This window comes from Fundulus heteroclitus, chromosome 12 (genome assembly GCF_011125445.2).
Source record: "Fundulus heteroclitus isolate FHET01 chromosome 12, MU-UCD_Fhet_4.1, whole genome shotgun sequence".
NCBI lineage: Eukaryota > Metazoa > Chordata > Actinopteri > Cyprinodontiformes > Fundulidae > Fundulus > Fundulus heteroclitus.
The window spans coordinates 27404787-27430287 of NC_046372.1; the positions used below are offsets into that span (position 1 = coordinate 27404787).

The 25501-nt window shown below is 40.2% G+C and overlaps 1 protein-coding gene across 5 annotated transcripts in view; it reads right to left on the minus strand.

The window, feature by feature from the left end:
* The window catches only part of kank1a (KN motif and ankyrin repeat domains 1a), a 63700-nt gene that overhangs the window by 27103 nt on the left and 11096 nt on the right, over nucleotides 1–25501 (minus strand). The window contains exons 1-2 of one of the 5 annotated variants that reach the window (XM_021307201.2): nucleotides 5776–5880; nucleotides 5301–5347 (exon numbers count right to left, since the gene is read on the minus strand). The exons of 1 other annotated variant lie outside the window; for it this stretch is intronic. In XM_021307201.2, coding sequence (XP_021162876.2) covers nucleotides 5301–5328 — 28 coding nt within the window. In that variant the 5' untranslated portion in view covers nucleotides 5329–5347; nucleotides 5776–5880. 3 more of the 5 variants (XM_021307198.2, XM_036144386.1, XM_021307199.2) reach the window with 3 other exon arrangements.

Below are 25501 nucleotides of genomic sequence, written 5' to 3' on the forward strand. Positions count from 1 at the left end.
CCCATCATTTTGTAGAACATCTAATAAACTTTAGATATTTTCTGCCTTCGATGACCTCGGCATGCTCTGCTCTCCTGAAGGTGCACAAACTGACACAGAGGACGGCGTTAAGGGTCCTGAAAGGATCCGTCCAGCGGGCTGCACATTCCTGCAGGGATTTAGAGGCAGCGCTCTCCACTCTCTCCCGTTAGGCTTGGCAGGAATGTGAGCCATCTGCAGGTGTGTGTTCGCTTATTTCACAGTTAGGTGCAGGAATCTGGTCTCATCCCCCGGTTCAGACAAAGTTACTTTGGTTAACTAATACTTAACATTCCTGGGAATATGCTGGGCATTCATCAGAAGACCAGGAGAAACAAACTGGATCTCAATGGATTCTATGAATACATTTGGACTCGCATTTAAAAAAGAAACTCAGTAAAGTTGGCCTAAAACAAATGTTACATCCAATTTTTGTTTTTAACTTTGAAAACTGTTTTCATAGAAATACAACAGCTTGCATTAACATTCATTTTAAGCTCTAATTTGCAGCAGGTCTTTTGCCGTTCAAGGCACAGATATCCTTAATTTAAAAACATTTATTGTTGACCAAGACTCTTATCTTTCCAAAAAAGTTAAAAAACAAAACTGGACTTTTTTGGAAGTTTGAAAATGTTTCGCTTCCTATCCAGAAAGGTTTCTCAATTCAAAATGTCGGGAGCAGTGAATTATGTATTGAGAAAGCTTTCTGCATAGGAAGCGAAACATCTTCAAACTTCCAAAAAAGTCCAGTTTTGTTTTCTTAACTTTTTTGGAATGACCATGACCTGGATGACTGAGAATCTTCACCAGCAGACTCTTATCTTAGTAAGAAAATAAACGTCATGTTGGTTTATTCCTCCCTGGGTTCACATCCTGAGGTTTACCTAAACAAACTAATGAAATCATTAGAATAAACAAAGCATTAATCTGAATTATTCAACTGAAACTAGGACAGGAAAGACCTGCTTCAGCCAATCTGTTAACAGAAGCGCCATCGGTAGGTACAAGTATAAATAAGGAAGACATTGCAGATTGAATACTTTACATACGCATCACTGGTCTGGATTTACCTCAGATGACGTCAAATCATTCTTAACTGCCCAACATAATTATCAACAAATAATACTATAGAAAAATTATTATTTCTTGAAGCTACTAAAAATTCCAGATTCGGTTTTCTATTAATTTGAGTATCTCTCAAAACCAAGACCGTTCCTGACACCCTTCCTGTTGACGGTAAAGCACAAAAAAAATCATTGCTATAAAGCAGCAGCTGTTCACAGAGGGTAAATTTAGTGGAGGGAAAAAGTGTTGCAGAAGACGATGCATGAGCAGCAAGAACATCCAGAGCATTGGCAGGATTGTGAAGTAAAGCCTCATCGCAGAGCTTGGTGGCCTGCAGCTGGAGCCGCCACAGTAACATGCAGGACCTGAGCTGCTACTGCTGCCGCTGCCGCTCTGGTTCAGGCTCTCCACAACTACAGAGTCACTGCTCAGAGCTCCAGAGTCCTCGCTGGAGATCAAAGGAAATTTTGCATTTACTTTGCAAATCAAGATCTCAGAGACAGAAGATGAGTGGAGCCAGTTTTAAGAATTAATCCCCCGGACAGTCCACTTTGGCACAGGCCAAGATTTTAGGCCACGTCGCCTAAAGTGCCCTGCAAAAACAGAACTAAAAATAAATAAACCTTTCTTGAAACGAGTGCATTTGTCCTTGATTTGAGCAGGTAAAAGATTATCTGCCAATAGAAAGAGTAATTTTACCCCTAAAATAAGATAATTAGATATAATGCACTTGAAATAAGTTGATGGAGATGAGTTCATCCCATTTTAGGTGGAAAAATCTTATTCCATTGGCAGATTATCAGATTTACTTACTCAAATAAAGTACAAATACACTGATTTCAAGAAGGTTTCAACTTATTTTTAGTTCTGTTTTTGCAGTCAAACAGAAGCTAGCTGGTCGGTAGCGTGCTCCAAAAAAATAAAATCCTACCACATGTGTCGATTAGAGGAGCCTGATCACCAACCACTGAGGCAGAAACGGTTATTTAAATGTCTTTATTCAGAATGAGCGCCTCTTCTACCGCTGCTGCAGTTACCAGTGCTTTCCCATCGCATGGTAAGATCAGAGCTCAGGTTGTATTGTGGCTTCATTGTTGGCACTACAACATGACTAATGCTGATGTACTTTTCGTTTGTGATTGCTTCAGCCTGGGATTAGGTGAGAAAGCGTGGACGTGCACTGATGTGGAAACACAGAACTATTACAAAACAACAGCATGCCTGCCAGCACAACTTCAAGGCTTCTCCACGTTTTTAAAAGGTAGTTTAATCATTTCACATTCATCAAATCTTTTACTGACAATAAATGCGGCTTTACGGATAAATCCTAATTTGATTTTTTCCCTCTGCTGTTCGGTACGCCTCTCTAACATAAACACGGTCACAAAGCTAAGCGCAGGTTACCCATGCGTCGGTTTAGATGGGAAACTTCTTCCATAGCCAGGATATGCTTGCAGGGAGGAAGAGACGACACATGCATGTAAGTTGCACTGGTTTAAGGAAGAGGCTGGTTTACCTGGACCATTGGCGTTTACGTGCAGCGCCTGAGCCATGGCTGCAGCTGTGTACTCCCAGTCCCACAACAAGACCCTCTGCAGTCATGCAACCGGCATGCATCAAGTCCAGATTACCATGCAACCTGCAAACTGAGACAAAAACACACATTTAGTCACATATACAGTTAAGCAAGCAGAGACGTATGCGGTGATTTCAGTAGGAGAAAAAAGGCAGAACATGGAAATGTTCTGGCCTAAAAACATTTTAGTCTCCAGTATCAGTGTTTGGCGAGCTAAGTTGTATTCTGAACTTACCGATTTAACATTCAACTACATGAATGGAGTTAAAAAGATTGATCAAAAGAAAATACTTTTCAGTAGACTATATAGTAGGACTGGCCGATTTGAACATAGTTCACGTACAACATGATTCTCCATATGACTCAGCTTGAATTGATTTGACTCCAGTATCCATATTTATTACTTTCAAATTAATACGCAAAGTCAGTCAATTAACAAAACCAGCTACATATTACATTTATGTTCAATTTATTGAACACTGCTGTATTAACAGGAACACAAAGTGAATTTGGTTCAAAGCATTTAACGTTTTACAGAAACCAAAAATGTGCCAAACGTCTGATTTTAGTGATGAAGGAGTTTCTAAAATCCTGTCGCTGTTCCACAAAGTCTCTCTTCTACTTCCTCGCTGTGAACAGTAATGGTGCGCTGCAATAACGCCCCCTAGGGGTTGGGAGGTATAACAACATTGAAAGTGAGACTATCGATATTAAATTGTTTTTAAAAAGATCCATTTTAATCTTTGTATTGACTTTTATGCACAGCCGTAGTATATATTGTTTCTTGGTGTAAGGTGGAGTTGTAGCCCGTGGTCAGAGCGGGGTCCTTGCATCCTGGGAAGTAGAGGAGGGGAATCCTGGTTCATAAACTAAAAAGCCAGACCAGAGATTAGTTCCACCGCTTTGCATTTTCAGCTCCACAGCAAATACAGAGACTAAAATTACCTGTTAAGTGAACAGGATGATTAAGGCCAGGCAGAGTTTTTACTTTCCTGAAGCCAGATTCTCCACCTCTGCTAGGAGGGCTGCAAGTTTCTAGGTTTGAAACCCCCAGACTGTCACCCTGGGTCCCTGAGCCAGACGCTTAGCCCCAGCCAGCGCTCAGCAGCAGCCTGCCGCTCCCCGAGGGATGAGTTAAACGCAGAAAACACATTTCATTGGAATGAACCAAGTTGCAATTACAAAGATTAATTTTCAGTCAAAGGTGTGTTTGCATATGACAATTAAAGCTGCAGCATCGGTTTTGAGCAATAGGAGTGACGATCTATCACACAGCATCTTCCCTAGTGAGTAGAACATCTTCATAATCACAATATAGCAGAAACGTGTCATGCTAACATGCTTCGTCAACTCAAACGTAATAATTTATATCGTTTAAAGAAATATTGCCAAACATACTTGCAGCCCAAACGTGTCTATCCTTCTTAGAGCTCCCCACAAAGTTTGTCTGCTCCATCCGCAGACACTACAGCTAATCTCAGCTGTTGGACTTTATGTCAGATAATCGTTTAACGTTCCTGCAAACAGACACAGCCAGGAATGAAACTCTCACCTAAACGCAGATTCAGAGCAGCTTTTAATGCTCTGAGGGGTTTTCTGGGTTAAAGTCGAACCATCACAGCTACTTCATGCAAAGAGAGAGGATATAACACAATAATAACCAAATAAAAACAATTTAAAGAGAGAAGGGCAATAAAAATATTTAACAGCATTCTGGACCACCATCCAGGAGGTCATGTCTCTTTTTAGTGTGACTGGCTAAGCTTAACTTATCCTGTGCAGCGGCATGGTGGACATCAACGCTGCTGGACTGCAGAAATCTCACCATCTGAAATCTTCAGGGTCTGTAAAACGTGATCCAGCAACCTGTCGGACTTTCAGTCGCTCTTTCAGCGGCGTGGAAGATAAACTTTCAGTGGACCGCAGCTCAGGTTTCCATGTTTACAGTAGGCGCCCAAATAAAGCCGGCAGCTCTGTCAGCGGGCCGAGTCTGTAGGTCATTCAATAATAGACCTGATGCAGACGCATGAACCATTACACAGCGCACCAATCAGGCCAGCACCCAAATAGACCGACGGTAGATTTCTCAGCTGCTACCTGCAGTTGGGTCGCTGACTATTAAAAAAAAATCTCTAAATAAAACTATTATTATAGAATAAAATTAGTTGAGAGCCTCTAAACTGTAGTTCATTCTGAAAAAAAAAAAAAAAGCTTTGGGCACCAAATATAAATGAAATCTTAACAAATAAGGTCACAGAAAGGAATTTTAACTAGCATATAAACAAAGACCATCACAGAAATGTAATCAGCAATATAACCTGGTTATGTCAATTATCTTTAATTCTAATCAGATTTGCCGTTGTGGTTTCTTCCCAACAAGCGGGACCCTCCATACGGTCCACATGGTGAACATAAACAGGAGCTTCATGTTCTGAACAGCATTATGACTCCATCCAAACTGTTTGCAGCTGAGACACATCAGGACTCACACTGAACATTCACCTCAGTCTGACAACAACCAGTTCTGCATAAAATAATAAAGAAAAGCTAAAAGCAACAAGCAGATTGAAAGCTCCTTTCTTAGTGACGCACCACCATCAGGCTCATGCTGGTGAGAAAACACACACAGGCTAAAACTGACCAAACATCTCCCCCGTGTCCTGTTCCATGAGCTGCCTGAGAGCAAACCTGAAAAAAAAAAACAGAGGAAGCAAATCCTCAGATCCAGGGTGGATGAGATGGACTTTTAGTGGGTTTGCAGAGTCACGTTAGCAGACAAAATAAATCCATCTTCAAGGTAATCTAATGGATAATCTGCAAAAAGAGACTTTTGCTTTTCTATCAAAAATAATGAGGTCAACATTGAATCTGTCTGAAAACCAGAATAAAAGCAACAAATATCACCACAGCCGTTAAGGGAGCCTTCAGGAAAAGGTTTCTGAAGGCAGCCTGTAGGTTAGCGGTGACGTGTTAGCCAGTTTATTAAGTAGCGCTGCAGTTTAATTCAATGCATGGCAAGCAGAAAAGGTCACACATACCTAAAGCTTTTACACGGGCTGGCCATAAACCAGCAGCCCTGAGATCTGCTCTTCTACCAATCATCTGGAAGTGCTTACCCTCAACTCTCATTGTAAGTTGCTGGCAGGCCACGCAGGTAGCAAACACCACCGAGCTGCACTCCTCTGCCCGGACCCAGCAGAGCTCTGAGGCGCACAGATAAGTTTCACGGCTAAGATTAGAAAACTTCCTCAGATGACAGCCAAACGATCTGCGTCCTATAAGAGGAAGCAGCGCTTTAAGGCCGTTTGGGCAGAACCGAGCCCTTTCTGTGGGCCTCCAGGTGAAACGGCAGCTCATCTGGTTAATGTGTGGCCCGTCGGCTGACTTGGAGCTAATCAGTAGAAAGTAATGGAAACTTTGTTCCTGGGAATTAAGATATCAACTACTAGGGCAGTGGGGAGCAGGGGGATCCAGAAATAAACATCAAAAGTTACAAGGAGCAACAAATGACATCAAGTACAGTATAAAAAATAAAAGGTATCCATTTTAAAGCAACGTGAAATCAGCTATACTCTGAAGGATTTTCTATGTTTTCAGAGAGTAAGTGGCAGAACCAGTGCGGCTGGTGGAGAGTATTCAGGTGTGTTTAATTATCTGAGAGAAACAACTAATCCTGCTTAATAACCTGGGATGGCTCACATGGCTGATTCCAGAGTGCTTTAAATACATGTTTCAATTCAATTTATGTAGATGATTTTATACTTTATTTAAAAGAGAAAAATGCAACAATGCTAGAAAGTTCTTGTTGGGGCAACGGTGGCGCAGGAATTAGACGTTCTTCCTGTAACCGGTGGGTCTGGGTTTGTATTTAGCTTTAAACTTGGAGACAGCAATAATTCATTGGCTATTAAAGGCTAAAAGCCTTAAAGAGAAACAGTTTGAAACTACCTTTAAAAATAAAAAAATAACTTAATAGGTGGGAAAGTAAAAAGCAGACAGTAACTTCACATGCATGTCCGGGTCTAAAGCTTTCAGGAAGAGAGAAAAGCATCATTAAGTGGCAGCAGTTTTAAAATTGTGCTTCTAATCTCAAATGGAACAAGAGGAAGGTAAAACTAAACGCACCCAAACCAAGAAATGCTGTGGAAAACAGTATAAAACTAAAGTAGTTACCGGTATATAGATTTGGCCAACTATCCAATCAAACCGTAGATTGGATATTCACTCGTTAACTAGTCCACGTATATGTGGCTCCCTGTTGCCACACAAGACAGTCTACATTCTCTAAAGTTGTTCCATAGCTGGACGTCCTCTAAAAAAGCAAAGCTTATATGTTGATTGTAACTTAACGCAATTAAGCGAAGGGAAAATCCCACACGTTCCTGCAGAACAACAGATCTCAGCACGTCGCACAAGCTCATGATAATTTAAAGGAATTAAGACTAACGAGTGCAGTGAAAGCAACCAGAACAACTTGTTTTAAGAGCGTAGATTTCAGAGATACGACAGGCGTGTTGTACGCAGACTCAGGTTGCTCTCCCACACAGGCGTGTGGACGGCTGACTTGATGATTTAATGCGATAATGAGAAGGAAACCATCCAAGGAAGCAAAGATAAAACGCTGCAGTTTGGCCTCCACACCTGAGAAATGCATTGAGTACACAACTGAAATGTTAGGTTTACTTTACTAAATAAGCAGAAAATTGGATAAACACTAAATATTTATTACGGTTAATGTTACAGTTTAACCAGATACAATGAGCATGCTATTTCTTTATTATTATTTTCCACGGAGGAAAGACAAAGCTCGGGTTTGGTGACGTGTGCAGAGAACAAACAAAGACGGCTGCAAATGTGGCAAACGCCGCGGTGAATATTCAGCAGGACAGTTTTTCCTCTAATAAAAACTGAGTCTGCAGCTTTAATGAAAGGAAAAAGCCTGCAGTTAGAACCGTTTCAGTTTAAAAGGTTGCACAAAAACAAGAGCCGCGTGCAGCAGGATGCAGTCATCTACCTTATTTACAAAACCTGCAGGAATAAATAACGACATGTGCAGAAAGCGAGCATCTTTAGTCATTATAAAACATTATTTACCAACTTTGCATCCAGAGAAGAGGTCAGGAACCTCGTCATTTTCTATCAACCTACAGAGCTAGAGCTAGCTAGCGCCGTCTGAGGCAGCGCAGAACAGCCAGAACCAAAGGAACGACTTTTCTGCTTCACAAGTCAACCGTCAGGACAGCGGCGTCCTCCCAGAGACAGAAAGAGGATCAGCAGCAATAACCGACACTCAAGATGCTTCCTGAATAACTTTGAATAAATTTGGCTGTTTTCCACATTTACTGCACTGTTACTCAGCACTGTTGACAGTAGGCTCTCCATTCTGACTCGACGTACAGCATCAAACATCAGTGAAAGATGCTAAAAACAGAAACCACCTAGCCTTTCAAAGCCAACAGAAAACAAATTAAAAGCATAGCTGCACAGCTTTAAACCTCAAGTGAAAACATTCCTGCGCGCCTCAAAGTGCTCTGAACAGCGTTTGGCAGGACATCCAGTCAGATGATGAGTCAACCTCCAGTCGTGCTTCAGCTGTGTAATCACAGATCAAGTTATTCTGGTGCTTTCACTTTGAGCTTCCTGCTATTCTTTCTCTGCTGCACACTTAACATCATATTACAAGAAAAGCAAGAAAAGAACTACAGGAAAACTTTAGCCACGGAAATTTAAGACAGCTACATCTCTAATTATGTTTTCAGTCCATATTCTTTGTCCTTGCTTATTTAAAAATCATTTATTGTCTTGCAGAAAACATTTGAACATGCATTTTATTTGCTTGACCCAGCTATAAGGGAGCAGAAGTGAAAACAAAACAAACTTCAGTACAGTCCGAACCATCGGTGAGAAACAGACCCGCACAATAATGTCGCCTTAAATCAAGCAGCGGCTCAGCAGATTTTAATGTAAGTGAAAGGTCAGAGCCGGTTTAAAAATTTAGTTAGCAAAGTGGAAAAGCAGCTTTCTCTTTACATATTTTTAAATTTTTAGTAAAACTTTTGCCATTTCACTCAATTTATTTCATTTCCAAGACAAGTGGTTGAGAAGGGTACATCTGCAGACTAAGTGGCAGTTTCAAAGGTGGGGCCATGATGAAATGGTCATCCAATTAGGTTTGGAACAAAAGATACACTCATGATGACACATTCATCCTTTTCACATTTTGCTTTACTTAGATTACGCCTTCCTCTAAGCTGGATACACCTTCCTTTGTTGCAGATGTACCAACTTGAAATGGTTCACAGATGGAACCCAATCCTGATAGACGGGTCTGCCTCAGACCTACTGCAAATTTAAAATGCAGCAAATAAACTGAATTTTTATACAGATCAACACTAATTTATTGTTTAAAATCTATCTTTGCAAAGACGTTCGAGCATCTCCAATATGGCTTTGACACAAAATCATCATCTCAGCCACCTACACCTAGCTTTAAATACGGACCGGAAGCTTTTTGGACTTTAAGCAAAACGAGGTTGGCACTAGAATTGTTCCGATACTAACATTTACGATTACAGTTTTTGAAAACACAGGGAAAAATAACAATACGATTATGATTGCAAAATTTTAACTGAGTTTTCGGCTGGTTAACATTTTCCTGCGTTAATTAGTGCCATAGTAGACCGGACTGTTGTGTTATGCAGATCTGGCGCTTGGGAAGCACATCTCGACGGGGGAGCTCAGGCCGACAGAACCCCGTCATTGAGCGGTGCATTAAGCTAATATTTAAAAACAGTATTAGCTTATGTTGTCTGGCAGGTTTACTACTTCATTATTGCAGGTACAGGAGCTTTACTGACCTTTGTAAGTTGCTGTCAAACATCAGTGTTGTGTTTTAGCTTGTAGCAGTAACACATCTAGTATGTGGCATCGTTCAGCATTTAATCCCCCCTGACCTTCTTACTCATAAGGCAGTCTCTCTGAACAACGCTTGTTTGGCTTCTTGGCTGATGGAAGATGCTTTTTTTTTTCTTCCTGGATTTATTTTCCATGTTAGAGTTAAGACTCCAGCAGCAGCTCGTCGTTTTGATCCGGGCGCGGCTGCAGAGAGAGGACGCTCTGAGTGTTTGTTGTTTCAGCGCCACTATTGTCAGAAGAGGTGCAACAATTTGAACAAATTTGAATGAGGCTGTTTGCTTAAATTTTGACACAAATGGGTGTCTCTGAATAATAACTTTTTTAGAATAGATTATATCAAAATGTATAATCTTAAGAACCCTAGTTGGCACTGTAAGAAAATGTTGCCGTCAATGTTTCAATATTTAACCTTTTATTAAAGACAACTAGCCCTTGTAGGCCGTGGTCTTTATCACATAATAGCTTCTCCTATTGGAACTTAAAGAAAAATCTCTTGTGGGCGGGCCGGCGGTGCCGGGGTAGCGCATGCAGTCCATGCACAGAGGCCTCAGTCCTCAACACAGGCGACCAGGTTAGACTCCAGTCTGTGGTCATTTGCTGCATGTCCCCCCCCCTCCCCCTCAGCCTACTTTCAATAAAACGGCCACGAGTGACATAAACAGCCCCCCCCCCCCAAAGAATATTATAAAGTCTTCTCATTTCATATAAATTTAAATATGATTTAATATTTAAATTTAAACCGGCATAATTGCATTTTAATACTATGCTGTTTGAGCTTTGCTTTCACTCTCTACTGTGACAGCCTTAGATACTATTTGTTAGGCTGGAGTACTCCTCTAATTCTAGAAGAGAAAACAGTGGCACTATCACGGTAGTTAACCATCTAACCTGCAGGTAGCACCTTCAACACCTTTTCTATCCATAATGCGCTCTAATAAATCTGATCGTTTAAAACCAGCTTTTCCTACCAGCAGTAGTGTCATTTTGTGCCCCATAACAGTAGATTCTCTTGTTTTAGGAAAGAAAAAAAGCAAATACATGTTGCTGTGGGTGAAGCTCTTTACAAAGAGAAAAACAAAAACCTGTGGACTTTGTGAACTAAATTCGACATTAACTCAAGAGTTATCCCCAGCAAACTTCTTACATAACATGAAAACATTTTATCTAGGTTTTTTTTTTTTTTAGAAACTTTAATACTCAAAATTGAATAGTTAACCTGATATGTTACATTTATTGTATGTCTTTCTTTTTTTTTTTTTTACAATAGCCTTTCCATCTACACAAAGGTCTTAATTTCTATTAGAAGCAGCACTAGCTAACAATCACAAGTTAGCAGTAAATTTAACTGAATTCTGATGCCACAGTTAAACCTTCAGGAGTAAAGACTATTAATCAGCCCTCCTAAATTACAAGTGATCTGTAAAGGAATGAGAAAACTGGATGTTAGAACCAGCGGACATCTACAGCCGTTTTCCATGCACCCTTGTGCCCTGGGAAGGAGACTAGAGTTCAGAACGTTGTCTTTGATTCAGGTCCCGCTATTTAAAGAATGTTCTTTATCTGGTTCTGTGTTTTATCCTGACAGCTGCTCCCCAGAGGCTTGTTGTCACTGAAAAGAATTCGGTGCAAGATTTATGATCAGGAACCAAACAGCAGCAACAGTCCGCTGCTAACTCCTCTCAGAAAACTATTAAAGTAATAAAAAAATTAAATACTTTTCCTGAGAGAAAAGCTCTGAAAGAAAACGCTAGATCTTTATTCCATTGGCTCCATTTAAAAAATAACTTTAATCAATTTTAACTTCATCCTGTAACAACTGAATAACTTGCACCTTTTTTTAAATAAATCTAAGAAGTAAATTACAGAAAACCTAAATTACTAGTTGTTCCTTCTGATGTCATCAGTTCTTAGGAGTGTTTTCAAACGTCTGTCCATTCTTTGATTTCAGATATTATGACAGAAAACTTTAACCATGACTCCAAAGTACTAATCTACAGAAAAAGGTTGTCCTGAGATGAGATTTAGGATGTTTTTCTCTCTAAAAAAGGCCCAACTCTTCCCAACTTTTCCCTCTCTGCTGGGTTGTTGTACTGAAGAACGCTGCCCCCTAGAGGATGGGTGAGGCTTTGCTTCAGGAGAAGCGCTGCATAGAGCGGTGTGATGAATAGTGAAGTGATGAATGCTGCGGGTTTAAAGCCGCTGCAGCACATCTCGCTCTGACCGTGTGGAGAAGAAAACGTTACTGTGAGTTTTACACGGCGGGGACTCACTGGAACAACGGGCAATGCATCAGAAACGAACTGATTTCATCAAAAACAGAATTTTTTTCTTCCCTTTCCTAGAGAGGACCCCCCCCCCCCCCCCCCCACACACACACACACACTTTTCTACATCATGACCCCCCCCACACTTGACCAAGGACAGGCTGGAGCCACTTATTTGTTTAGCTCTCAGTGGAGTCACTAAGGCGTACAGGAGCTGTGGGCCGCTGAACACCAAGCACTCCACCTCCCACAGTGGTGGGGGGGGGGGGGGGGGGGGGGGGGGCTTGGTTTATGGTGGGGAAACTATATAAACCCAACTCAAAAGTGTCTTAGGAGTTTATTTTGAACACATGAGCCTGCATCCAGAGGAGGGCTCTGTTGGCTCTAAGGTCTAATTTTAGCAGATTCATGGATTCAACAGAATCTCTAACAATACAGAAAAGTACCAAGGATGGACTCTACTGTGTCTTAATTATTTAACTTATAAGTTAAATAAAAGAGATTATATGTTTATTACTAAGCAGGTTCTAGCTCTGACAGAAAAACTAATTTTAAGCGTCCATAACAGCTCATCAAGTTTACATTATTATCAGTGAGCACACAATCAATATTTCAAAGAGGTTTATAAGAAGACCAAACTTTGATAATGTTGACTCTGACTTCTTTTTGCCTTCAGAATTGCTGTAACCCTCATGGCAAACATGCAGATTTATTTTTTTCTGACTGCAATGATCATGATGCAAATGTCCGGTTTCACCGCCATCCCAAAGGTGCGCTATTGGATCAGGATCTGATGACTGCAGCAATCACTGGAACACCGTCGACTTAATGCTCATGAAACCAGTTTGAGGTGATTTGACCTTTGTGACCCGGTGCTTTATTGGCCAGAAATGGCCGTCAGAAGATGAATTCACTGTAGTCATAAGCAACATTCAGGAAGGCGGTGGCTTAATTAGTACAAAGGAGCTAAAAGTGTCCCAAGAAATTATCCCTGAACCCAAATATCACCACCAAGAGCTGCTGATACAAGTCAGGATAGATCCATGCTTTAATGCTGTTTATGCCAACTTCTTATCCTAATATTCAGATTTATCAGAGCAGAAACATGGTAGGTAACGGGTTGCTGTTGCCTATTTTCCATCTTGAAGCCGTCTGCAGTTCCAGTCTCACCCAGCGGAGCATTTTCATGCACAGAAACGCTGCTTTCTGAACATTTCCTCTTTCTCAGACCATCCTGTAAACCTGGGAGGTGGCCGTGAGGGAAAATCCATCCGATAAAACCTCGCCCCGTTTATTCACTACACCAATTCGACTGGTTAACACAAACCGTGACTAAGTGACTTTAAAGAGGCTGGTGATTTTATGTTGGGTACTAATGTAAGGGTCATCTATTCCTGTCTGTATATAAAACGTTATTTGGAGATGTTAGGAGGAGCAGAAAAAGTTTCACATGGATGTCGCAGCGCTTTGCATAAGAATCTGTCTCAGCTGGCATCTAATGTAGTCAGTAGGGATGAGCACCTTTCACATTTCAACCCATACGGTACCAGCACCCGGTGCCCATCTTACGTACTATTGTGTGTTTACGTAGTAATAAATGTTAGCTTTTTAATAAGACCATTTATTAAGCAGTATATAAACTTGTTTGGATCTACTAGTTAGCCTTATTCAGTAATCTATGAATTGTAATACAGTGCCTGAATCCAAAGCACATAAAAAACATTTTTACCAAAGCAACAGTTATCAGAGGCATAAGTAAATGTTAAATAAAATTCTCCTTAAATGCTTTGTGTTTCATTTAGACTTGCATGGTAACAAAGTTCCTAAAGGCTCTGGAGTCTGCTTATTGGAGGCTAAATGGATTATGCCTCCATTATAATCCTTTATTCAGCCTCTAAACCAGCTTTCTTCTTCTGTTACACCTATAATCCACACGCCAGTAGCATCCTTAGTGAGAAAAATGAAGACTGAAGGGATAACCGATAAAAACGCCATCAAAACTGGTATTGGCCAATGTTAATCTTTTAATATACCGGTCTGATAAAGTTGTTACGACATTAACAACCAACGTTTACGTCCGTGTTGCCACGTATGCGTTTGTTTGAGGGTCGTCCATGTGGCGTTTGGTCATGTGACCGCGATGGTGACGCAGCGTAGGATCGTCGATGGTGTGGTTATTTATCCATGGTGTAGGAAAATAAATATTCTATCGGTAAATATCTGGTATTGATATCGGCCCAAAATTTCATGTCATGCGTACAACTAAAAAAACAGATTCAAAGTGTATTGTTGTGCACATAAAAAAAAAATCATTAAAAAGTATGGAGATGGCGATGTTTGGCCCAGTAAGTGTACCTAAAACATAGGGCTGGACGATATGGACTTAAATTACATCACCATGTATTTGGGTTAATAAGTTGGATATAAGTAATGATAAAAGACTATTTACAGCTTTTGCTGTTATTTTAGGCAACTGTGTAGCTTTGACTGTGTGTCAATTGTAGCCCAATAAGCACAAATACTGCCATTATAAAAACTTTTTATAAAACTTTATATTATTATTGTCTCATCAGGACACTGGTTACATAAAGAAGCGTGATTTTCATTACCCAACTGCACACAGTAACAGCATTTAATTATATTTTTGAATTTATTGATGCTCAATAAACTAACAGTGGAGAAAATGACAAAAATAACAATCCTGACAATATTGGCACTTTTGTGAGTTTCAGACAACACTAGCTGGAATTTATCGTTGTCAAGATAAATCCAAATCCTTATGATAAAATATTCTTCACGACAACGTAGGGTTGGGTGATACGGCTTAAAAATAAAATCTATTTATTATCCCAAATCTGATTAATACATTTTTACACATCCTGTTCACAAATGTAAGAGTTTCTTCTTGGAGTTGACCTGAATGCAAAGTGCAACTAATTACAAGCTGTTAAACATTCTAGTAAAACAAGATGGCCGCCCTGCCGTTGTAAACAGTGAAAATGTAACTAAATGTTTCCTGCTAGTTGTTTTACACAATGAGCTAAAAACAGGCTTCACTTGTGGAACTTCAAAATAACTTAAAAAAAAAAAAAAGTAAAATAAAGTCTATTATGGTAAAAAAAAAAAAAAACATTTTTCCTCTTTACAATATACTTTCCTATATATATATATATATATATATATATATATATATATATATATATATATATATATATATATATATATATATATATATATATCTATATATATATATATATATATATATATATATATATATATATATATATATATATATATATATATATATATATACATACAGCATTGCAGGCTATTCTCCTCATGGAAGCATGATGAGTACATCGGCTAAATAAAATCCTGATTTTTCGAATATTAAATCTTAAAAAAATTCTTTAGTTAGACTTTTCCATGTGGAGCGGGTTACAGATGTGAACATGCTCCAACACAGAACAATTAATTTTATGTTAAACGGATCATCCGGTTCCAGAGAAACTTTCCACTAAAAGGTGCGTCTGGCTGGAACGATGATTGCTGCGTATCACCAGAATGACGCGGCCCCTCCTAATGCTTCCTGTTGTCTTGTCAGCGCACTAAAAGAAGTATTGTGGAGGAACCCCCCCCCCCCCTCCCTCGTTAAGTGCTTCCATGTTTTCTTTTGTGCCAGGCGAGCCCAGTCTGACCTTTAGGAGAACGGCCAATCAGACGCACAGCGCCGGCTCCTACGCCGCTGCCCTGACAGCCGCAGGACAAAAACACGACAAGCTAATTAAACCCACCGCTTTAAACCAAAACGTCCCGTTAAAACTTCACCCGGTAAAAACTTCACCCGGTAAAACTTCAGCCGGTAAAACTTCAGCCGGTAAAACTTCAGCCGGTAAAACTTCAGCCGGTAAAAACTTCTTCTGTAAACTATTACGTCACGTGTGGCCGGCACAGACATCCTGCTGGCTGAACTGATAAGTATGTCAGGAATGTTTTGGGAGCCACCAGCTCTCGTCTGAATTGATTATACTCGTGTTGTTGTTGCCGCCCCCCCCCCAACGCTGCCGGTTCATTTCTGCTGGTAATGAGTCGCTGCGGGTTGGATTACCACCAGGGAGAGGCGACAGGGCGGAGGGAACGGAGGGGAGGTTTTCATGACTGCGTATAGATTCAGCTCTGAGGACCAGGATGACTAAAACCCACAGACGACATTATTTTCCAGTAAACGGGCACGGCAGCGTGTAACCCTGTAGAACGATCAGGACGCGAGTTCCTGCAGCTAAACCAGCAGCTGACCAGGAGCAGAAGGTCACTGACACCAGACTTTATTCCTCGTCACATCTTCACGGTTATAAGGAAAAACTCTGCATGGAAACAAGACTTGCAGTCCAGGCTCTGTCATGGTCCAAGTCCAGGAGACAAAAAGACACCTGTGGCCCTCAGGGGCCCTCAGGGGCCCTCAGCCACAAGACAATTATGAAACTACCTTTAAACGGCGTTTTCTGCTCCATTACACAGCCTGGCTTCAGAGCGCAGCTGGGAGTTCAACTTGATAAAAATCAACAGCGTCACTGATGGGGGGGGGCAGTAGAATCTGACCACATTAATCTTTAGATTCATTTCTATCAGGATGCATCATTAGTTATTCTTTCCAGTAAATGTCCACGAAAATAAAGCAAATCCAACCAGCCTCTGCAGGCAACAAGAACCCTGAGGAAGACTATTTATTACCAATTAGAGACTTTTCCAGAATTCCCATTCTTACATTTTCTGAATTCCTATTAAACAAATGTATTTTATAGGGAGGAAGAAAAATTAATTAGACATGGAATTCGGAATAAAGTCTGGAAATACAAATGTTTCCGCAATAATTTATTTCAGTACTTATCAGGATAACCATTTTAAAGAGGCTCAGTGTGGAAAACACATAAACTAAAAAGCTTCTCAGGCTGCTTAGCAACCCTGTCTTTTTGTGATTAAAAGTGAAAAAACAAAAACAAATAAAAACGTGTACATTTGAACAGGTGTGAACGTGTATCCCAACAGCTTATTGTGTTATAAAAATAAAAACTTTAACTAGTGGTCATGAAAACAGACATGTTCATTTTTAACATCTAACACTTTAGTTTAGGATGAGAAAGTTTTAATTTTCTAACTTAAAATGTGAAGTTATTAACTTCACATTTAGGCAGAATTATCTAAATATCAACCAAAATAAGAATTCCTGTAATTTTCAACCTCTATTTAAAATTCAATAAAAAACTTTTTCCAAACACAACTGACATTTTTCCACCTAGTCGGGTTTTTGAAACCTTTATCTTTTGTAGGAAAATACTTTTTTGCATTAGGATCAACTCTGAATAAGTCAAGCAGTGAAACCTTTAAACTACTCATCAAAACCCCAAAGTTTTTAAGCTTGGTTAAATTATTTTTTTAAATCTTTTCTTTCTCGTGATTCGGTCTTGTTTTGTAAGCCGTTGGCACCACAGTACTAACAGATCTTTAAGGAAATCCTCACTTAAAAATCACTTTGTAGTCAAAATACATGAAATGTTTCCAGATCAGAGCTTTAGACGACCACAGACGGAGTGACGGATCATTTTCCACAAATCTTACCAGTATTGACCCAGAAAGGCTATTAACTCGTCGTTATGGGTGCTTTATCTGCTCTGTATTAAAGGCAGCGTCATTAAGATAGATTCTGGTCCATCTGCTGAGCCCCCCCCATCTGGCCCGGGGTTGCCCTCCTTTGTGACGCCCTCAGCTGGGCTCATTGTTTATGGCCGAGGTCAGGACCGTCCCGCTTCAAAGCGATGACATCACTGATCGGCCTGATTAACAGGCTTCAGCGTCACTTTGCCATCTAGGACCGCGCCGTCTCTTCAGTCTCTGGTTTCTTGGTGCTAACGAGCTAACCAAATTACAAAGATTAAGAGTTTGTTTAGCGTTCGCTGCCTGTGAAAAGGAGAACTTATTCTAACGGAGCTCACATGAATGGCCAGGAGAGGTGAATGAAGCTCTCAAATCCTCAATTTAGTCCTCATTAATTCACTTCTCCCTCACCAGCTCCTTTCAGTCAGTTGACCCACATGGTTGTTTTGTAGGAGGAGGGAAAAAAAAGAGGATTTCAAGAACAATTTTGAAAAAATAAAGAAGACAAGCGAGAAGGAAGGAAGGGAGGGAGGCAGTGAGGACTAATCCTGTTAGCTAACTGATTTATTCCTCTCAGAGAGGGGGAGATAAAAAGTGTGCAGGGGGAAGAAAGGGGGGCAGCAGTGACAGTATGAGGCACAAACCTCCTAAAATAACCCAGCTTTGCCCTTTTTGTCCCCGCGTTCGCTCTGACGGCTCTTCTACCTCTTCATGCAACACCTTTTCAGAATCTGGAAGTCTGATTTATTACAACAGCAACAATAATGAGGATGAAACAAGCTGGATTCAAGCACAAAAAATAAATAAAATCACAAAATATTTAAATAAGCCAAAGGCGAACGGTTCCTGATTGGCTAACTTTTTATTTAACTTTATTCAATAGCTGTACGCTGTTGACAAACACAAGTCTAATGCATATTTTAATGCAGAAATAAAAGCCTGCTGAGGTGTGTCTGAGGAAAAGTAAACTTTAGATTCCCAGCCGGCGCTCGGCAGAGGAAGCCGTGATAACCAACTAACGACTTCCGTGTCATCCTTTTGATTATCTTGGCCTCGGCTCTCAGCCGCAGGGTCATAGGCTATGGAAACAGTAGCATGCCTTCAAAGCTATAATACAACACATTGTACTGTGCTGTCAGTGAAGGGCTGGAGGGAGGGGCCGTCTTGCTGGGGGGAGTCATCCAGCTCAACAATAGCCGCAGCATTCCAGTGGAAACACTGTGGCATTATGGCCGTCCTCGGCTCGCCGGGAGACTCTCCACTTCCACCAAAACAAGGGATTAGCTCCCATGGTATGCTGGGAAAAAACACATTCTGCATCATCTTTTGAAAATTACTCAGCACGGGGATAAAAAAACAAAACAAAAAAAAAATACTTTTACAGTCTTGTCATAGAGATTCATGATTGTTGGTTTTGCATGCGATAAAATCACGTTTAGTCAGATAAAGGAGCCTAAAGGCTCGATTCTCAGCTTAGAAGAAAATCATGTTTTGCTCAACTGCAAGACTAAAGGAGTTAAAGCTGAAAAAGAGGCAAAGTTGAGGAAAAGCTTAAGGAGTTAATCCACAGTTTACTTGTTTTACTTGTGAAACTGAAATGAATGCAGTAATCATTTCTTTCAGGCGCTGCAGGTCATTCTAAAGCTGAGCCACACTGCAGTAGTAAGGAAACAAAGAAATGATGAGGGACGCAACATGAAGCGGTCCAAACGGAGTCTGGTGAAGAGTTATTTTTGCCCCGTTAATGAGGATGTAAAAGGCTCCGTTTTTTTATAAGATCATTAAGCTTATAGAGTTCAGCCGGGCTGCGTGGCGGAGCAGTGTCAGTTTCTCAACCAAATCTCACTGATGCGCTCAGAAGGCGAGGATGTGATGATAGAAAAGTGGAGGACATTACGTAAAAAATGGTTACATGATAGAAAAAGACAAGATGCCAAAAGCACTGTTGATGGTGAGGAATTTCATGGGGATTATCAGTTTTCAAATATTTTATTCTTTTTAAGTTATTTGTATTCAGTAACCTAATAGGTTCCTGTTTTGTTATATTTTATAAAAATGTCTACGTTTAATGTGTGAGAAAATCACAATTTTGTTTCTTCAGTCAATATTTAGTACAGGTGACAAAAAACAGTAAAAATATAATGTGCCTCTTTTGAAATTCAGGATATTGTAAATAAAATATATATATATTATTGAAAGACCCTCTTGATAAGAGAAAACTAGGGTTTTTAAGAAAATGTCAACTTAATGAGTAGTTAGTCGAACTGTAACACATCGATCAACTCGATTGATCTTAAACAAATTGAGGGAGCTGTGAAACCCATTTTTAAATATAAAGGTTTCACAAACCATGTTTTAAACAATCTGTAATCCCTGTAATATTATCAAATCTAAATTTGACGTTACCATGTATGCCAAGAAAGCACTGAGAAGGAAAAAAAGCTGTCTCATCAAAAATACAATCAAATTTTCATCTAATTAATCCAGTTGAGGTGTGACCAGTTTACGACTTTTTAACGCGGTCCAGACTCCTTATTTAAAAATAACAATGTACTAGGAATAATAATTGGTCTATAAGAACTCATTTCCCCTCATAGTTGGTCTATTACCACCCATTGCTAATAGAAATTTGCCAAGTGGAGGTAAATTTTCCTTTTAACATGTCACCCCCCCCCCCCAAAAACACATCCACAGATCAATTTAAATTTCTAATACAACAGCAGTATGAGTCAAGAAGAAACGAGCTATATTGTCCTCTTAATAAATAAATAATTTACTTTGGTAAATATTTATTTCAACACATCTTTACCAGAATTGTGTGTTTATATTTATCCAGCGGTAAAAAAAACAACATAAAAACTACAAAAAAAGTTCAAACCACCATAATTTTGTATATAACCACGCTGCTAGCATGATCTAAAACACATTGGGCCCTGAAAGGTAAAACAAGCCTTTAACATCCATGACCCATGTTTAAATACGTTTCAGTGTAAATGAGTTCTAACGTGACTAAGCTTCGTTAAAACGGAGTCGGCTCCTGCACGGCACAGCAGGCGCTCTCCATGAACAAATATTGACTCGTGTGGTGGCCGGTGCTCTGCTATTATTTCAGCCTCACTACAGAGATGGGAACAATCAGCGTCTGCTAGCAGCAGCAGCACGCCTCGGTGGCAGATGTCGCTTAATATGCAAAATAACTAAAGGGCGACAGGAGGAGAGGCAAGAGATAAACTGCTACTGTGGAATATCATGCTGTGAGAAATGAGCTGGTGACCAGATTCAGTCCTTTTACACATCATGATGGCAAATGATCAGCTGGAAAACAAAGAATTCAAGCTACTTTCCAAACAGTGGATTTACTGTTCAGACAAAAACATTACAGCCAACGCTCCAACAACAATAACTCTTCGGTCTGGAAGACTCAGTCAGCTATTTTACATACTGGTGTGATGTTTAAAGAGCACATAAAAGGGACGCCATTTTCCACAGAGGCATGTCCACCTTTTAATTTAATACCATTATTTTGTCTTTGTTTAGAAATATTAAAAATTGTGCTTAACTGCAGAACTGATTAACACAAACGGATCAGCCTCTCAACAGCTTGGTATTTATAAATTGATTATTCAGAAAAAAAAAGCTCTTGCAAAGTTACAATAACTGAAAAATAAATTATAACAGCATAAAAGTATATCAGTAAAAGCCTTTATTTTAACTCAAATAATGAGTTTAAAAACAACGTATTTATTTCCAACGGATCCTGTAAGCTGGGCGTACACTGTAGAATATTTCCAATGGTTGTTCTCATGCAGCTCAAAGTGTACGACCAAACCTCAGGGTTTAAACGTTCTCAGCTCTCCATCTCTGTTCTTACTGTACGGCCGACGCTCTGATGCTCTGACTGCTCACACCGTACGTCTAAACCCCGCAGAGAGATGGCGCTACTCTGACTCGTCTATCCAGAAGGCCAATTCAAACAGTAGAAGAAGAAAAAGGTGGAAGTGTTGATGCTCTCTGTTAAACATGAGGCTCACTAGAACCAAACGCTGCCTTGGTAATTCTACAGGTTGCTGCTCCGTAGTCTGACTCCATGTCACACGTACCGCCGTCATGCTTCTCTCCACTCCTGTCTTTTCATCAGAAGAAGAAGAATTCCCATGTTTGCACATGCGCAGCACGCGAGGGTGGGGGAAATCAGCTCGTAGCTCCGCTTCACCAGCAGGAGGCGCTCACCATCTCCTCACGAGGGCCGACTGAATTTCAGACATTTTCATCCGACCGTCTGATTCCTGATCAGGAGGAGGTGAGAGGCTGATGGCCCCTCGTTACCGCCTGATGCTACACGACGTAGGACGCTCAATCAAGCTGAAACTAGACCCCGTCAAAAAAAAATAATTATTTATTACAACTGAGGAGTCGGCCCAGAAGGACAAAAACATCGTACGTTGTACCCCCGGCTTTATGGAGGACTGGCAACCTGCCCGGATGTGAAAAGAGATGAACGCTCGCCCCTGCATGTCTGCATGGATTACAGGAAGTCTGCAGGTAGGATAGAGTCTACCATGAATTTTTACACTGTGGTTTATTTACAGATACCTTAGTCCCTCTCAAAACCATCCTATTGTTAAGAAAGTCCACTTTATCTTGATAGTAGAAAAAGTGTATTTTGCTAAAGACAAATATGATGAACTTTAGTTTTCCAAATAAAAATCAATAAAAATCTCTGATTGGTGCATCGATGTGGTCAAAACATGGGAAGAGCAGTTCTGTTACAAAGGTCCTTTAAAGGAAATTGTTCAGTGGTGTTATAAGCTTGTTTTCTCATTTTCATTCAGTCTTGGATGGCTATAAAAAGATTTCTAAAATCAACGGAATTAATAAGGTTTGTCTAAATTGAGAAACTAACTTTTTTTTAATTTATTGAATTAGTTTTGTTGTTACTTTTGACCCAACAACTCACCTTTAGCATTCAACTAAAATTGGTTACCACAGTTCACCATACTAAGATAAATAACGTCATTTTCAGACTACAAGTTGCTCTTTTTCCACAGTTTGGCTGATCCTGCGACTTATCTCAACTTTAAATGGTAATTCATGACCCAAGGAGTAAAGATTACCACTATAGCCGCAGGAGGGCTCTATAGGCTTGTAAAAACTATATGCTACTTTTGTACCACTTAAAAATTCATTGAAGCATTAACTGAACACATGTTTGTATGTTTTGATGTTTCAGTCTGCATTCATGCAGCAGAACGTTACATGGTGCAGCTCAAAGGAACCAGACCACAACAGAACCCGTTACTGGGCTGTCCATGAAGCTAATAGCAGCTAGCGCTAGCTTACAGCTCTGTTGTCCAGGTAGGTTACAACGTCACTGATGCACATGAGCTTTATGTTGCTCTCAAACATTTGTGTCCTACTGTTAGCTTAGCATATAACACCGTTACGCTCACCGTCTAATTTCAGCATAACGGCTAGCAACAACTTTCTCAGTTTGAGCTGCTGGCTGGTTATGCTAATTTACTCCATTCAACGTTCCAGGTATTATTATTATTATTATTATTATTATTATTATTATTATTATTATTATTATTATTATTATTATTAACAATCCAATGACATTTTTCCTCTGCATTTAACCCATCCCCTTGGGTTAAATGCAAGTCTTGTATACCACTTATTTCTCTTGTATACCGAAAAATATGTTATAGGAGACAGAAGTTCCTAAGATGCTCTAAACTACATTTAGGCAACACAATACTGTGAACATCAATGTGTGCAACTGTCACATCCAAACGTTTGGAGTGCAATAACTGTTGTTTAATGTGTTCTCAGTGTTATGAACTCAGATTTACATATTGATGTTTAATCAGAAAGACAGAGTCTCACAGCAGCAGGTGCTAACACTGGCCAAAAAAAAAGAAAAATACACACTACAAAAGGTCACAGAATGATTGAGACAGATCAGTAAGAAGAAAAAAGAAAGTGAAATATTGTGATCGGCTGATATTGTCATTACAGCATTTACCATCATTATTGCCATCACAGGATTTTCTAACATCCTAAATTATATGTCATAATACGATAGTGTCACAAGCTTTTCTAAGAACATTGTTGCCCTGAATACTAGGGCGAGTTTTGCAGAATGTAACTTTTGACCACTAGGGGGCCTAGACCTGACGGTTCCAGGTTCAACGCCCCAGTAGGCCAGTAGCATGTGCTAGCTCCCTCGTTTAAAGGGCCGCTCTAGGTCACATGACTTTCTGAGTGCCGGATCCGCGCCGCTTATGTTACACGGCTGGCTTTTTGGAGAAGGACAGCCCGCACAGACCATCAATACATGCAGAGTGCTGTATACTGACATGGGGAAAAACTAATAATAAATCTCAAATTAGGCTAATAAGTGGGTCAAAAGTTACATATTGGGGCTTTAACAGTTAAAGAAAGAAGATAACAGCTTACCAACAGGAAAGTGTTGATAATGATCAGTAAAAATAAAAACCTGACGCTGACCTTCTGGACCAGAAGGCGAGCCGTTTCCTGTCACCTGTGCACAGTGTTGCCATGGCCACCCGTCTTTCACCTTATGGAAACTGAAACCAGAGAGGACGTCGGGCCGTTACCAGCTCACAGATGATGGCTGCAGTCACACAACCAAACACGACTGATATTCAACACTGGACCAAATGGCCTTCCCACTTCACAGGCAAACCAACAAAAAGCTTCAACCCACTAAGACTCTGATCACTCCACAGTCAATCCGTCATCTGTGGGCTGACGACTTTTCCCAAGAGTATTTATTCCCCATAAATTAGTCTGATGGTGACCTGCAGCCTCCCTGTGTGCTGTGCAGACAGCTTTATGTGCACAGACGCTTTTACCAGAGCAGACAAGATCAATGGTGTCACCAGGGACTTAATCTCTGTGGTAAACAAATCTCCCGTAACCACAAAAGAAAATCATTTAGGACTGCAGTTCACTGAGAAACACCCGGACCTCCGTGGAACAACGTTAACACTGACAAGCAAAAGCAAGTGGCCAAAGAAATTAGAGTAAAAACACAATTTTATTCTCTCACAATGCTTAAAATCACACGTGCACATTTATCTTCAACTATATTCATTAAAGCAAAATGTACGACCTCAGTGCACCAGCAGAGGCCTTCAGCTCTTTAATTCTAGGACGAAGTCACCAAACTAAGCAAAACGTCCAGCGGTGTGCCACAAATATCTGACACTCATGCCTTCTCTAACCATTCTGTAGTAGGACTGCAACGATTGGCCGACAACATCGACGGTGAAAAATTGTTGCTTCAACGCGTTGTGTGTGTATATATATATATATATATATAACGTTTATCCATTGATAAATAAAAGGTCAATAAAAAGTTCAATAGTATAACAGTTTTCCTTCCTTTTGCATTCTAGCCATAAAGGTTAACATTACGGTCGTTACATCCTCTCAACCAATCACAACGCAGACCCAGGAACCAAGCTCCGCCCCCTTTAAAGAGTTCAGAGCACGCATTCTTTTTTTCTTTAAAAACTTGCAGTTTTGGTAAAAAATTGGCTATATACAGGGTTCAGCTTGAATTCAGTGTTTGTTTGTCTGTATCTAAAAATGTCATGGTTGAGTTTTGGTTTGGCTTTGTTTTTCTGTTATTTTCATTTTTTCATCTCTTTTGGGTTAGGTTTGACTTTATTTATTGTTAGTTTTCAGTCATCAGTTATTTTCTGTCATTTTTCACTTCACCTCCTCAGCAGTCAGTCACACCTGTTATCATTTACCAGTCAATTAGCCAGATCCTTGTTCCACCTGTGTAGTGTTCTATTTAAACCTGCCTCTGCCTTCAGTTCAGCACTGGGCCGTCATCATTCCACACCTCTCCATGCCAGTCCCCGTTTTGCCCTGGAAGCTTTGTTTTGCTCCTGTTGTTAAGGTTAGTCCTGTCAGTCACTCTAAAGACTGTTTGTTCACTGTTTGTTCCTGGAGAGGTTCTGCTCTGTGCCCTGGT